This window comes from Podarcis raffonei, chromosome 1, assembly GCF_027172205.1.
Source record: "Podarcis raffonei isolate rPodRaf1 chromosome 1, rPodRaf1.pri, whole genome shotgun sequence".
Lineage (NCBI taxonomy): Eukaryota > Metazoa > Chordata > Lepidosauria > Squamata > Lacertidae > Podarcis > Podarcis raffonei.
Window position 1 is genome coordinate 78,589,321 of NC_070602.1, and position 14,636 is coordinate 78,603,956.

At 43.8% G+C, this 14,636-nt stretch overlaps 1 protein-coding gene and 1 long non-coding RNA gene across 3 annotated transcripts in view; one reads left to right on the plus strand and one right to left on the minus strand.

The window, feature by feature from the left end:
• The first annotated feature begins 560 nt into the window (after positions 1-560).
• Positions 561-14,122, plus strand: LOC128417364 (uncharacterized). 2 transcript variants are annotated; one of them, XR_008331448.1, is made up of 6 exons: positions 561-877; positions 1,156-1,353; positions 2,352-2,491; positions 3,005-3,178; positions 9,147-9,252; positions 12,670-14,122. It is a non-coding gene; the product is annotated as an uncharacterized LOC128417364 (long non-coding RNA). The 2 variants fall into 2 exon arrangements; XR_008331447.1 differs by lacking the exon at positions 12,670-14,122 and adding an exon at positions 10,452-10,491 and having other exon boundaries at positions 9,147-9,269.
• SYT12 (synaptotagmin 12) overlaps positions 11,311-14,636 on the minus strand; it is a 49,825-nt gene continuing 46,499 nt past the window's right edge. Inside the window, exons 7-8 of the mRNA XM_053395808.1 lie at positions 14,062-14,195; positions 11,311-11,822 (exon numbers count right to left, since the gene is read on the minus strand). Of these exons, the coding sequence (XP_053251783.1) occupies positions 11,649-11,822; positions 14,062-14,195 (308 nt within the window). The 3' untranslated portion in view covers positions 11,311-11,648. The remainder of the gene's footprint in view (positions 11,823-14,061; positions 14,196-14,636) is intronic.

Consider the following 14,636-nt stretch of genomic DNA (forward strand, 5'->3'; position numbering starts at 1 on the left):
GTCATTGGAGTTCTATTTCCTAAATGTATGTTCTTCTAGAATTTTTACCCAAAAGGGGGAAATGCAAACTAGAGGTTGCAACCTTTTTTTGGTCTCGTGAGCATGAGCGGAATTTTGAGGCAGTGTTGTGGGTGCTAGGCACAAAATGGCTGCTATGGAGGCATGTCCTAACACAAAATGGCTGCCAAATCTAAAAGAGCTAAAAGAAAGAGGACCACAAAAACATGTGGGCATGCCCTTCATCAGCCTTCTCATCAATGGAAAAGGGCAACTACATCAACCATTGTCATGGTAGCATAGAGATAAGCTCTTTGTACCTCTCCTCTGTTCATAATGTCAGGGAAGGAGGATGTCCAATCAATGGCTTCCAATAAAATGTGGGCAGGTTTAAGGGGCATGTTCAGTGTAGGAGAGGCTGAGCCAGTGCAAACAGTCTCTCACACATTGCGAATTACTAAGAACTTTCACGATGGGGGTTACTCTCTTGGGCACACTGATTCCTGTGGGCTCCATGCTGTTGACCATGGCAAACTGTCATGTTCTGTGGCTCCTCTTAATCTAAATCTGCATTAAGATACACAGTCCATTAAAGTGCAGCTTGTTATGTTTAATCACAATAAGACACGGCCAACAGATTCTCCTCATGTTTTGAAGAACCAATTTGTGTTCAGAATGTTTACAGTGAAAAAGACAGGCACAAATTCATCTCGTTTAACATGCAAGTTGTGGCATAAGCACAATTTTTATGACCTGTGATACTATCTGCCCTGATGATAATGATGATGGCAACTCTTGGGTCACTTATTGGGGCAGATCACTCTCTCTCTGATTGCTTTGGAGGAACCATTCTGCAGACTACAGTGCAAAACTGACATTGGTAAGACCATGTTTCTTTCCAGACTCCATGCCATCAGAGAACTCCTGTCTGAATGTGGGAACTAAATGTTTCTTGTTTTTCTAACCTCAAATTCAATTTGCCACATTTCTGAATCAGTTTGCAATGCAATAATAATAATAATAATAATAATAGCCATGAGAATCTGTCTGCATTCTCCTAATACATGTTTTGTAAGCAACATTACCGAATATAATGCACTTTTGTATCTTATTTTCACTCATCTATATATTCAATGCAAACTTTCCCCTAATATATAGTTTTTGGTTGGAGGCTTCCACTGCAAGATTCAGATAAGTGCACATTTTGAAGGATTGCTGTATCCCCTCAGTCATGAAGCTCACTGGGTGACCTTGGGCCAGTCGCAGTCTCTCAGCCTAACCTACCTCACAAGACTGTTGGATAAGATGAGGAAGGGGAAGAACAGTGTGCGTGACCTTGAGCTCCTTGAAGGAAAGGTGGGATATAAATTAATAATAAATAAAATGTTGATTCATGTTTTGCATTTTGCTGGGGTGAGGTGGGGAGATTAGGTAGTCTCACATTAGCATGTAAGCGGAACCAATTTTCTCCCCTATCTCGAGGCTAGTTGCACCCTGGCAACTGAAGGATGCATTGAGTTTTGTTTTGTTCTTTTGGAGACCATTTCCTTCCAGATTGAAATAAGAACAGCTGACTCAACAAAGGCATTCTTATTTTTTCCATACAAAGGCGAGGGAGCCCCCATCCACAACTGACAACAGCTCTCAGAAAAAATCCCTTATTATTCATGGCCATCTGTTCAAAGAGAGCAAATGAAACGGAGGAAATGTCATGTTACATTCATGGAGTGACTGAGTGGGATGGACCCTGAAATACCACGTCATGGCAGCTCAGAATCGGGTGTGGGTGGGTGGTGGTCACCAGAGGGAGCTCTTCAAAGCGACAAGTGGGTGGCTCAGAAAGCAAGTTATGACAACACCAGCTGCAGGGATGTCACGATGACTAACAGCGCCAAGGAAAGGCAATTCCTGCCTTAACTAAACGGTGCAAATGATATCCACAGATGTTGCTAATTCATAATCAGGCTTGGCCACTGTGAGAACAGGATACTGGACTAGATGGGCCTTGGCCTGGTACAACTTTTTAATAAGATGGGAGAAGGCAAAAAGAATGAGTGGAAAGGTAAGAGCCTCTGTGTGGCAGTATGTGAGGGAGGTGGGAATGAATTGGGCTACTGGTGCAATCCTATGCATGCAAAGGGTGTGGAGGGACCAACTGCTAAGTAAACGTGTAGGATCGGATCACTGCTCATCTAATAATATATATTTTGTTCAGCATACTTTGCTTCCTCCCCCCAAGCCCTTTATATCATTTATGAGGTTGTAATAGAGAGGAAAATATTGGGGTGGAGAACCGCTACTAATATTGGAGCAGGATCATAGGTCAGTGATAGTGCACTTTTATTTGCATACAGAAGATCCCAGCTCCAATCCCTGACAAATTAAAAGACAACCAGGCAGCAAGTGATGTGAAATATATCTGCCTGAGATCCTGCTGAGCCCCTACTGGTCCAAATAGACAATACTGGATTAGATGGAGAAATGGACAGACCTGGTAAGGCAGCATCCTGTTTCTGTTCCTACCCATTCTAGGGTTATCTGGGAGACCAGCCTTTCCTAACTGTGAGACCCCAGGTAGTGGTGTACTACAATCCCCATCATCCCTGACCACTGGAGAACTGATGCTTTGCTCTCAGAGGTGGGAGCAGCAGCTGGAGACCATCAGTGAAGGTAAGCTATTCACCTGGACCTCCACAGCTGCTGGAATGCCTCTTCCTCTTGAGGAAGTTGGTCTTTTTGCACCTGTGGCTGGCAGAGTGAAGCCTGCCCCACCCCATGACTGACAGATTGAGAGTCAGTCTACCAGGGGAGTGGAGGCTACATCAGGCCGACCGGGGGTGGGGGTTGCCCCTTTGGAAGGAGCAGCTTTGAGAGAGGCAAGGACAGGGGCCACCCCCATGACATTTGCTCTGGGGATGACCTTGTCCTGATTGTTTAAAAAGTTTTATATTGTTTAAACTGCTTTCTAACTCGTATGCTTTTAACTTTTTTTTGTTTTCAAATAAAGTTAGTGACTGTGCCATGTCCCAGCGCCTACTCCAACCTGGGGAATTGTGGTTGTCCTATCAGCCAGCCCTTAGGTCTGCGGCTGCTGTTGCTGAATGCCAGGTGGATGCAAGACGTCCCTCATCCATGATCTCATTGTAGATGATGGCAGCCAACAAACTGAAGCTCAATCCAGGTAAGACTGAAGCACTGTTAAGTGGGCAGTTCTCTAGGTGACCTGCTCTTGGGGGAGGTTACACTTTAAAGGAGCGAGTACATAGCTTAGACATACTCTTAGATCTTTTGCTGTCACTTGAGGCTCACATGGCCTCGGTGGCAGTGGCCCAGCTGTGCTCCTATGCAGGCAAGGGATATTCTAACTTCTGTCATCTTTGCTCTGGTAATCTCTTGGTTAGATTACTGCAATGTGTTATATGTGAGAGGGAAGTTATTGGTTTGGTTTTTTTATTATGTATTTTGTGTTCTTATTTTGTATTTTTATGTTGTGAACCACCCCATGACCTTCGGATGAAGGGTGGTATAGAAATTTAAATCCATCATCATCATCAGGACATGTTGGCTGAGGCTGATGGGAATGTAGTCAGACATTTGGGAATGTAGTCAGACATTTGGGAATGTAGTCAGACATGCAGTGAACGAAATGGATACACAAGTATACTTTTAAAACTTCAGTAGTGGTATATTGAATCTAGCTCATATTTTCTTCCTAAGCATTAACCTGAGCTGCTGGTTGAATTTCATTTGACTGCGTTGAGTCAATAGAATCATATGCACTTCATGCACAGGTTTAGAACCATTTTGCACAATGAGAATAAGAATGACACAACCCTGTTAGAACATGACCTATTCAGAGCACAGGTGATAAGGCTGCATGACTGTGTGCTCCCCCCAATATCAAAACTCCCCAGCACAGAGCAGACTCAGGCTAGACTCTCTCAGTGATGTCCATAGAGTGATGTTGCAGGTTGCTGCTTACAGCAGTCATCTCTTTCATGGGACCAGTGCCCTTAGTAGGGAAATATTGGCGTTTTCTGTTTTAATGAATGACTGATTGTATCTTGAATCAGAAAACGAATCAGGCGATGCTTAACATCCATAACCCAAGAGATTCATTATCCACATTGCCAAAGCTAATCCTTGAGATAATCTTTGAGCTGTCAGTACCTTCCCACATTTGAGGCACAGCACTGATAGGAGCCATTCCCTGGGCACTTTGCACAAGAGTCGGTTCAATTACCTTTTCAATTTCCCATGTTTCCATGGTGATGTCCCACCAGCTCACATTAGACCATGTTCAAATGTTAGTGTGTTTGTTTTGCAATTGCAGCAAAGAGCTCTGTGATATCTTAAGGACTAACACACAATTACTACAGTATGAGTTTTTGGTATAAGCAGACTGCCTTATCACCTGCAATGGAAAAAAATATGCTGTTGCCAAGAGACTCATTTGAGGAGACATTGGTTAGTCTTTAGGATACCATAATTCTGCTTGTTTTGTCCTCAAGAGATTTAACAATGTTAGTCTTCTAGAAACGGCACTATCATTTTGTAGTGAGGCCATTTGTGTGACAAAAATATCAGATACAATTGAGGACTAAGGAACCATGACTAAATCCCAGCAGCACCAAGATATCTAGATATACTGAAGCAGTATGCCATGGGTTCAGACATTACAAGTAAGCACTCATAGACACTGATTTGGATCCATTCCTTTGGAGGGAGGTGGGGGAAAAAAGTCAAGCTGCCCAATTACCTCAAATTATTTGCTTTTCAAATATGTCCTAGTATGAACAACTGGGTTTTTGCTCTGACGCATTGTACAGCAGATGATAGCCTTGAAAGAGACAATATAATGCTTCAAGTGTATGTCCACAGCAGCTCATTTTTCCACACACTATGATCCAGCAAAACTAAAAGATTCTGTGATGCACACCTAATGTTCTACTCTGGTTTTGGTGCTATTTGTGATGTTAGAAGCACTATTTTTGTTTGTGCTCCCAATAAGTCAGTTGGAGTGATTTGCACCTGGCGCATTTGTTCTGGTTTTTTTTTAACAGCAGTGCCCACAGCCCAAGACTAGCTGCTCTTATGGGAAGGCTTGCCTCTTTTGGAAGTGGGATATGCAGAATAAACAGGCAGGGGAGGCAACTTCAGCTGCACAGCACCCTTTCTCGTGTGCTGAAATGGAGATAGCGTTAAGTGTGTAGTAGATATTTGGTGCTATTCAGTGCATGTTACTGTAGTGCTACACTAATATTGTCTTTGTGAAATCCTATTGCTACAACAATATGTAGCTTAAATTGTGTGTAAGGTACATCTTTGGATTAACAGAAGTACATATTACTTTAATGGGACATTTCCCCCCCTGGGCACACCATTCTCAGAATTTAATTTGTTGTTGTTGACCTGAGGACAGGAACCCGCCTGATCACAGCTCTTTGCAAAAGATCAAAGATACAAAAAAGGGAGGGGAGTTGCCTTGAAAATACAACTGAAAAAGATGCTGAAGCTCCTTTTGTAACTTTGGCATCTTTTCTCATGTGTGTGTATCATTTAAAATTGCCAAAGAAAAAGAGAGGTTATTGAACGTAAGAAATATCCCATGTAGCCATTTTTACAGTCAAAAACATACATGCACTTCTTACCCTAGGGTGTCTGTCCAGAAGAGTATCTGAGTAGCAGTGCTGTCAGAGCAGGACTATGAGGCAGACATCCACAGTCTCTACTCAACCCTCAATAGCTGTAGTGCTGACTTAGCACATACAGTGGTACCTCGGGTTAAGAACTTAATTCATTCCGGAGGTCCGTTCTTAACCTGAAGCACCACTTTAGCTAATGGGGCCTCCTGCTGCCGTCATGCCGCCAGAGCACAATTTCTGTTCTCATCCTGAAGCAAAGTTCTTAACCCGAGGTACTATTTCTGGGTTAGCAGAGACTGTAACCTGAAGCATATGTAACCTGAAGCGTATGTAACCCGAGGTACCACTGTATTAAAATTGCACACATTACCATCAAGTGAAGGGGGGAGGGAATACCCACCTGCAGAAGACCATTAAATCCAGAGTTTAATGTTACAGAACTGTATCTTGGCAGTGCCCTATGCTGGCTTTGAACATGGCTGCCTATGTTAGGCAGCCAATTCAGAAATGTTTTCAGGAGTAACCCCAACCATGACTACCAAAGTTTCTGATTAGATTCTGTACACCTTGGCAAGAGAATCAGAATTAGCTGTGTGCACTATCTGGGCTTTAAGAACAAGAAAAGAATTCCTCCCTCACATGAAAGCTAGAGCCTAGGTAACTGCAATGGGGCAGGAGGAGTCAAATGCATAAGGTGCTGTCAACAATGTGCATGTGCAGTGGGAAAAAGATTATGTACAAAGCTTACGAAAATACATTACACAAACACAGCTGCTGCTTTGACACAGCAGAAATGATGCACATAATACAGGAATGGTGTGATGATACACTTTACATTACAAAATCACCAACAATCCCCAGCCCTTCCCAAAAGTCTGCCACTCTTCTAGAATTGAAGGATGGGTAGGAGGGAACAGGTGAGAATATCAAACATTCGAGGTACAAATGTAATTACAATCATCATAGCAGTATCTCTCTCAGTCCTGCAGTGTGAGCAGCTTTTAAAGACCAGTCTTTCTTTATCCCAAAAGTGAATGTATCCTACAAGAAGTATATCCTCAGAGAAAAGTCACAGGAAAGACTATGGCCAGCATGATCGTAGTATGCTGATGGCAGATAAATTGGAATTTCATCCTATCCAAGTCTTGAAATACATCGTCTGGCCATGGTAGAGGGACTGGGTGAGGCAGGCCAAACCTATACAAGATCAAGATGATAATGGACAGCGCAGGTAGTGTGGTCTGGAGCTAGAATGAGCAAGAACACCTGTTCTTCACTGCTGACACCTTGGGGTGCTCTTCAGCCAATTGCTTAATGGTTGGAGATGGTCAGGAGTGCTTTGCCACTGCTTCTCCTTGCAAGAAGGATGTCTTCATTTTTGTCCTGTTCAGGTTTCCCTTTGTCATCTCAAGGGTTGGTTATTGGAAATGGAAGATGCAAAGGGGGACACCTTTAGTGACTGCTCAAGCTTTGCAGTCTACTTTCTGAGAGTCAGGGGTTGCCAGGAGCACATTACACCAGGTCTCTACCATCCACACAGCATCTCTGTGTTTCACAAGCACAACTATTGTAAGCTGCCATGGAGGCCCAGGGCCAGGATGGCAGGAGAAAAATGTTAAAAGATTAATAAATGCATTTCAACATGCTGGTTTTGACCTACCCCCTGCCCCCACATGAATTAGACCATATGTACATCCCCTGGTACCTAATCTGAATTCCAGTTTGAAAATTTGTTGAAGAGTGTCCCTGAGAAAGAACCCTGTTCAAATCATTTGACCCCAATTTTTTTTTTAAAAAAAATTCCCCCTGGAGCAACCAGATTCCCTCCCTTCGTCCCTGAAATTGGTGCCTTCCTGTTTATCTTTCCCATGTACCTTGATATCATATTTTGAATTCCACCCTAATCTTTGAGATCAGCCGGTTATCATTTCCGTAGCAAAGTTTATGCAACAAGGGCATTAAGAGAGGTAATTATGGAGGGTCACCTTAAAATTCTCTCTTCTCTTTTTCCAGCAATTCCAATCTTGAATATTTTCCAGGGATAGACATAATATGTGGGCTGGCTTTTAAGTTAGGATTAAAGAGGCAAGGGCATTTTTAAATTCTGGGATGGCCTATTTATTTTCTTAAGATTCTTTCAAACATCAGTTGCATTTGGTTTTAATCTGCTATTGCTTTTAACTGTTGTGATGCTCATGCTTGATCATTTCTGCAGCTTTCTTAATTGATTTCTGACAGTTTCATTCTGACGATGTCATCATTTTAATAAGCAAAGCATCATGGGATTCATATGGACATAGGACTACCTTCCTACCATCACAGTTCTCCTTGGCACATAGCAAAGCTTCCACTTGAAAGGAACTTGTCACACTTTTCTTAAAAGAGTCCTTGGGACACCTGAGCTCAATGAATCCAGATGTCTCTCTTTTTGATGGTTCTGTCCAGTTGCTAAAGCCAGCCCTACTGTGGTATTTAGTTGCACAGAAGGCAAATTAAGCAGCTGTCTAGCTTTATCAAATGGGGTGGAGAATAATTGCCCTTCCAATCTATGTAAAACTTATTAACAACAGAATTGCTCAGGCCTTAGCAAAGCGATAAATGCTCACTCTTGATGGAGTTTGCCAAGGTTCAGGAGGCAGAAAAGGAAAGTGCTTTCTTGATAAACTCCAAATGTCAAATGGACTTATGTTCAACATAAAATGACCCTTTTAATATCAGCATTTCTGCTCTTTCATGGTTAAAGTTGAGCAGGCCTGACATCCTCAGAGAATTGCTTAAAAAAAGAAAAAGAGTTAAAGCTTGAGTGGCTTCTAATGCTTTTCAGATCATTAGGGCTTGTGTTTTCCATTTTGCTTTATGAAGTGTGTATAGCTAAGCCAAGCAGCTAGTTTTTCAACAGCGAAAGAGCTCTAGATACAAAGCCACGTGCCTTTAAATTGGGTGGCAGAATGGCTTGGGAGAATGGAATAGTGTTAGGGTACCCATTTTACTGGGGACACGGGTGGTGCTGTGGGTTAAACCACAGAGCTTAGGATATGCCAATCAGAAGGTTGGCGGTTCGAATCCCCGTGACGGGGTGAGCTCCCGTTGCTTGGTCCCTGCTCCTGCCAACCTAGCAGTTCAAAAGCACGTCAAAGTGCAAGTAAATAGGTACCACTCCGGCGGGAAGGTAAACGGCGTTTCCATGCGCTGCTCTGGTTTGCCAGAAGTGGCTTAGTCATGCTGGCCACATGACCCGGAAGCTGTCTGTGGACAAACGCCGGCTCCCTCAGCCACTAAAGCGAGATGAGCGCCGCAACCCCCAAGTCGGTCACAACTGGACCTAATGGTCAGGGGCCCCTTTACCTTTACCTTTTTACCCATTTTCCTGATATTCCTTTCCTCAAAATTTTACTGAAATCACATATTCGCTTACTTTAAGCCAGCTCAATGACTGATTTTCATGATACTTTGTCATTAAAAACAAAACGGTTTTGTTTTTTTCTTGATTTTTCCCTTTCCCAGCAACCCTGCATCCCTCTGAATGGCAAGCAAAGGGCCTGCTATCTATGGACTGCTTGGATTGACACGTGATCCATGTGCTCAAAATGGCAATGGAACAGCTGCTCTGGTGAGAAAGCATACACTGTATTTTTCGCTCTATTGGACGCACCGGACCACAGGACGCACCTAGTTTTTAGAGGGGGAAATCAAGGAAAAAAATATTATTCCCCCCCAGCCCCAAAGAGCAACGGACAGGCTGCGCGCTTCCTCTTTAGCCTTGAGCAGCATCTTTAGCCTTGCACAACGGGATGGATCGTGCCCGCTGTCCACCGGGGCTGGACTAGATGACTCCTGGGGTTCCCTTCCAACCCTGTTATTCTGTGACCTCGGAAGTTGTTGGGGGTCTCCACCACTGGAGGCTTTTAAGCAGCGGTTGGGGGACCATCTGCCTGGCGTTCTTTAGCTGTGATTCCTACATTGTGAGGGGGCTGGGCTAGATGACCCTCGGGTGGCCCTCCCAACTCTATACAGTCCTACACTTCTGCGGCAGGAGATCCACAGCCACTTCACACAATGCCCACTCCCAATTTTCATTGGAGAGACATGTGGCTTCACTGTCTAGGTAGGTACCCCCCTACCTGCCACTGTTCCCTCACCCCACTTAAGCCGAGGGAATTCCTGCCCAGAGAAGCTCCCAGGTGAGGCAAGGGTTAAGATCTACCTCTGATAAATGGCTTTGTATCCTCCCTCTTTCCCTTTTCTCTTCTTCTTCTATGCTAGTTCCTTCTCTTGTGTTTTGTTTACCGGTAATCTGTTTTTATTGTATACTAAAATAAAAGCTGCAAAGTTTCCTTTTTTATAACATTCCCCCCCTCCAAACTAAAACGTTAATCTAGATAAAAACACTGATACAGAGGAAAATAAGGGGGTGGAGAAAGGACGAAAAAAGAAAGAGAGGTAGAGATGGATAGAGCCTTGTACAGCCTCCCGCGGCTGGAGAGGCGTGCTAGGAAAAGGGGAAGCACGGGCAGAGAGCGGGATGGATCGCGCTCGCTGCCCGGGCTTCCTCTTTAGCCTTGCGCGCACGGGAGGCTGCGCAAGGCTAAAGAGGAAGCCCGGGCAGCGAGCAGGATGGCTGGCCACATCAGTCCCTTCTCCCTCCTGGGGAAAAGCCCGCAAGAGCCGTGCGAAGCTTGTGTGTGGCTCTTGGGGGCTTTTCCTGCTTGCCTCCCCCCCCCCTGTATTCGCTCCATAGGACGCACAGACTTTCCCCCTTAGTTTTTAAGACGGAAAAACTGCGTCCTATGGTGCGAAAAATACGGTAAGTGATGCTGCTGCTATCACTGGGAGAGGGGCATCAGCATTACATGGTAGTCTAGATCATGCTTTGATGGTCATGTGCAGTCTCTGACCATGCTGGACACTTTGTGGTTAAATGCTACCAAGCCTATTGTAAGTTGCTTGGAGATCTTTTCTGTAACAAGCAACAGACAAGTTTAAATGAATAATGTCACCAGGGCAACAAACAAACAAACCAGGGTAGCCTATGTTACTCTAAGGTCTAATTTATGGTAGCATGAGGTGCAAGAAGTAGGTTCGCTTTAGGCACCTGACAAAAGAGGCTAGGGACAGGGAACCTGGTGCCCTCTAAATGTTGCTGGACTGCAATTCCCGTCACCTATGATCGTGGACCATGCTGGTGGGGCTGCTGGGAGTTGGAGTCCCAATGATGTCTGGAGGGCCACAGGCTCCCTATTCCTGTAATAGGCTACAATAGTTGGTCTCCTGCTGCTCTTTGTGGCAAACATGACTACTCTTCTAGAATTGGAATCATGGATGGAGATGCATTTGACGATGGTTCCATGAGGTTACGATCTTAAGCTCATTTACGCTGGAAGTAATTTTCCAGAAATTCAGTTCAGTTTCTCTGAATCGAATGGGATTTTCCTGCCAAAAAATGTGACAAATATAAAACTGTGATCTCAGTCATGCCTATTTCAAAGCAAGATCTATTAAATTCAGTGGCTCTAACCTCCAAGTAGATGCATTTAAGATCTAAGTGGAGTCAAATGGATATACACACACACACATATATGTACACAAAGCTTTCCCCCTTGACCCTCGGGGCTGGAGGAAAGCCGCATGGGGCTCTTAATTCCTAGTAAAAAAAAACAAATTTACTAAATGACTGGTTCTCCAAGCTGGTGATTTTAGAGTGATGGAGGCAAAAGGCCACCCTATTTGTCAGCAAGCTACTTCAGGGCAGTCCTTTGTACTTGAATGGCTTCCTCTCTTACGGGTTTCAGTTGTCTGAAGCTTTTCCAAGGCTTCTGTGGTTCCATTTGGCAACTGAACATTTTTTTCCCCTTTCCTGTTGCTGCAACTCCATTTTGTGAAGAATATTTGGAGAAAAAATAAGTTTTCGTTCCTAGCTATAATGAACTCCATTTGCCAACAGTATCTGCCTACTGATAAGAGTTTAGGCACCAAGTTGGATTATTCACTGCAAGGTGCAAGCATGCCTTAGCTTCGCCGAAGTGGGTGCCACATGGACACAGGCTTCCTCAAGGTGGCCAACATCTGGTTCCAATGTGTGATGCCCATCCCACCTGCAGCTGGGCCTATGACAACATGGCCAATGTTTTCAGCTCTCCCATCTTCACAACACTCTGCGACAGTCACCCGAAGAGACAGTTCCTGCAAGGACACAAGCGGATATTAGCAAAATTCCATTGACCCAAATTTTACCACCATCAGATGTAGTTTGAGAAGTGGCTGTAGGTACCCTTGAAAAGCACTCTTAATTTCCCACTACTGATTATATATAGAATTCACATTCTGAATTCATGTCCTCATTCCATTCAGAAAAGTAACAATGCAGCACAATGAGATCTGGTAACAATGCAGAACTGCCCAACTTGATCTCAAAATCAACCCAGAGGCTGGAAGTATGCTGGGCCTGAAAAACTTGAGGGGGAAAGATAACACCTTGATTTTTGGTGCAGCGTCACTTAGGAGGACTCCAAAATGCTCCTTCCAATATCAGAACCACCATATGGGAATGCTTAGCCTCGTAGCCCTCCACTATGAGTTATTAAGGCATGCAACATTTCACTAGCCATCAGCAACAGCTAGTTTCTTTCCTGCTTGACAAGTAAGCCCCAAGGGCCTTTCATGCGCCTGTAAAATTTGTGTGCAATGAAACATTACTTCTCTTTCCCTTACATATTAGTACAACTTCAAGAACCTTTGCCCTAACCCCCATGAATTTGCATCATCCTCAAGAAGGGACAGGAGAAGCCACAGCAGTCGGCCTTTGCTTGGTCGTTATGGTAACCCATCCTTTTTCTTGTCTCCATGCCATTGCTGAAGAAAGCTTCCTCCTTGTTATCTCTCCTTTGAAGATGATTTCGTTAGATATGTTATATTAGCTCCCAGCACCGAAGCTTCTGAATGACTGAAAAGCAAATGAAATTATATATTCGGCCTTGCAGGTGATGCAATGATTGTGTTTACATCTCCCGTGCTGGTTTTTCTTTCCCAGGGTTTAATTTGAAAGTCTCTGCCTTGAATGCCAAAAACCTTGTGGGCGGAATCTATCACCAATCAAGAAAAGCTTATGAACAGAGAAGGATTCATTAAAATTATAGATGTCAGCAGCAGTGAGGGAGAAATGAGTGCTACGTTCTTACTTAGTTGGATGCTGTTGTTTACTAATGATTTTGTCTGGGTTAATCTGAAGGCCACCTTTGCTGCTCAGTAAAAGACAACATAGCATGTTAAGAAGAACAAAGAAAATGCAGGACGATACATGACATGGTTAGTTAAGAGATTTCCCCATCACCAATACATGTTTAGTTTGTTTCCTCCGGACTAAACAAACAAATTAACCCTCACCATTCAGATCACCAGTGTTGGCAAAAGGGCAATGTCTAACCCTTGAAGAAGGCTCTTGCCCTGGGCATGCCAGTTTATATCCCGTTTAATTTCATGCTCATTAGGATGTCCTCTGCCACAGCCAGCCCTCCATCACCTAGGTGAGTTTCTAAGATGAACAGAGCTAACATAAATTGACAATGAAGAGAATCTCTCTCTGTACTGTTTTCCTAGAACTTCATTCTGAAAAGAAGTATCTGCATCACCTAAGGCTTTGTCATTAACATTTGTGAATTGTACCATTTGAAGCAGGTTTGTATTTTCAGGAGCATGGCTTGTGAAGGGAAGGAGCTTTAACCCTTTGCCCCAGCCATTGGCCCAGTTGGAATTGCCCTCTCCCCCACCATGCCTGCTATTCACAGAGGATTCCTATGACTGTGAGTGGTGAGAAGTTCCAGGAGCAAAACTGCCAGGTTTAGGTTCTTTTGGATGAGAGTGCCCCAGAGACTTCAAAAGTTTGCTTTATTTATAAGTGGAGCATAGTGGAAGCAAGCCGTTGGAGCAGGTGGCCATCATTGCCTATTGTGGGAAGGAATTCCACAGTGTAACTACGTGTTGTGTGAAGAAGCACCTTCTTTGTCCGTCCACATTTAATGGCTGGCAAAAAATCTGGATTCGAACAGTGACATGTGTGCACACAAGTGGACTGGCACGAGACAAAGCAGATGGAGTCATTATGGGCACAGCTGTCACACACCAAAATGACTGTGTGAACTGGGCTTGAGATGAAATTGCTTCTAGCCTTTTCCAGTAGGCAGACCTTCACAGTAAGATTCTAGGATTAACCAAGGAATAGTTGGACTTAATTTTATGAGCCCTTTAACATTTTTTGGTGTATTTCATAGCCAGGCAGGCTGATCCTATGAACTGGTAGGAGACTGTAGGTTTGTGTGTGCTCTTGGTGTGAACTGTATGCCTGATGATATAGACTGTGCTCTTAGCAATGCAGTAGCTCAATGGATAGTGCTGTAATCGTCCCTGTGAACCTAGAGGCTCTTACCTGTAGAACAATTGCAGGCACTGAGAAAATCATGGCTTCATTAAACACTGGGTTTGTGTCATCTCTCTTTGTCGCAGTCTTCTTCTTACTGATCTTTCTCCCGTCTTGCAGCAAGTACACTTTGACGAAAGGATCTGATAGGATGGTAAGAAGAGGATGGTTTTTACTGGGTCCCCGGGGGAAATTGTTTCTTGTATGCAAACTTAACCTCTGAAAAGATGTAGTATCTGAAGCTGGTGCTACTTTCAGTAAAATGCACCGCTATATTATTTAACAGCGGGGCTAGACCTTGCCAAACTGGAACATATAAGCAGGTGTGTGTACAGGCAAGACCTTCATATATGAGACGTAACTTTTTTTTAGCTTAGTTTAGTTTTAAAGGGCTATAATCCACTCACAACATTTTGGAAAGCGAGATAACATCCACAGGAAAAACATACAAGTTAGAAGGACTGGCCATGTGCTCTTCACTTTTGATAACCAAGAGAAATCCACTTAATTAAAACTGGAAGCTAATTGATCACTTCTGAGGCTCTTCAAAGAGAATCACCCCCTACAGATATTCAGCTTCTGCT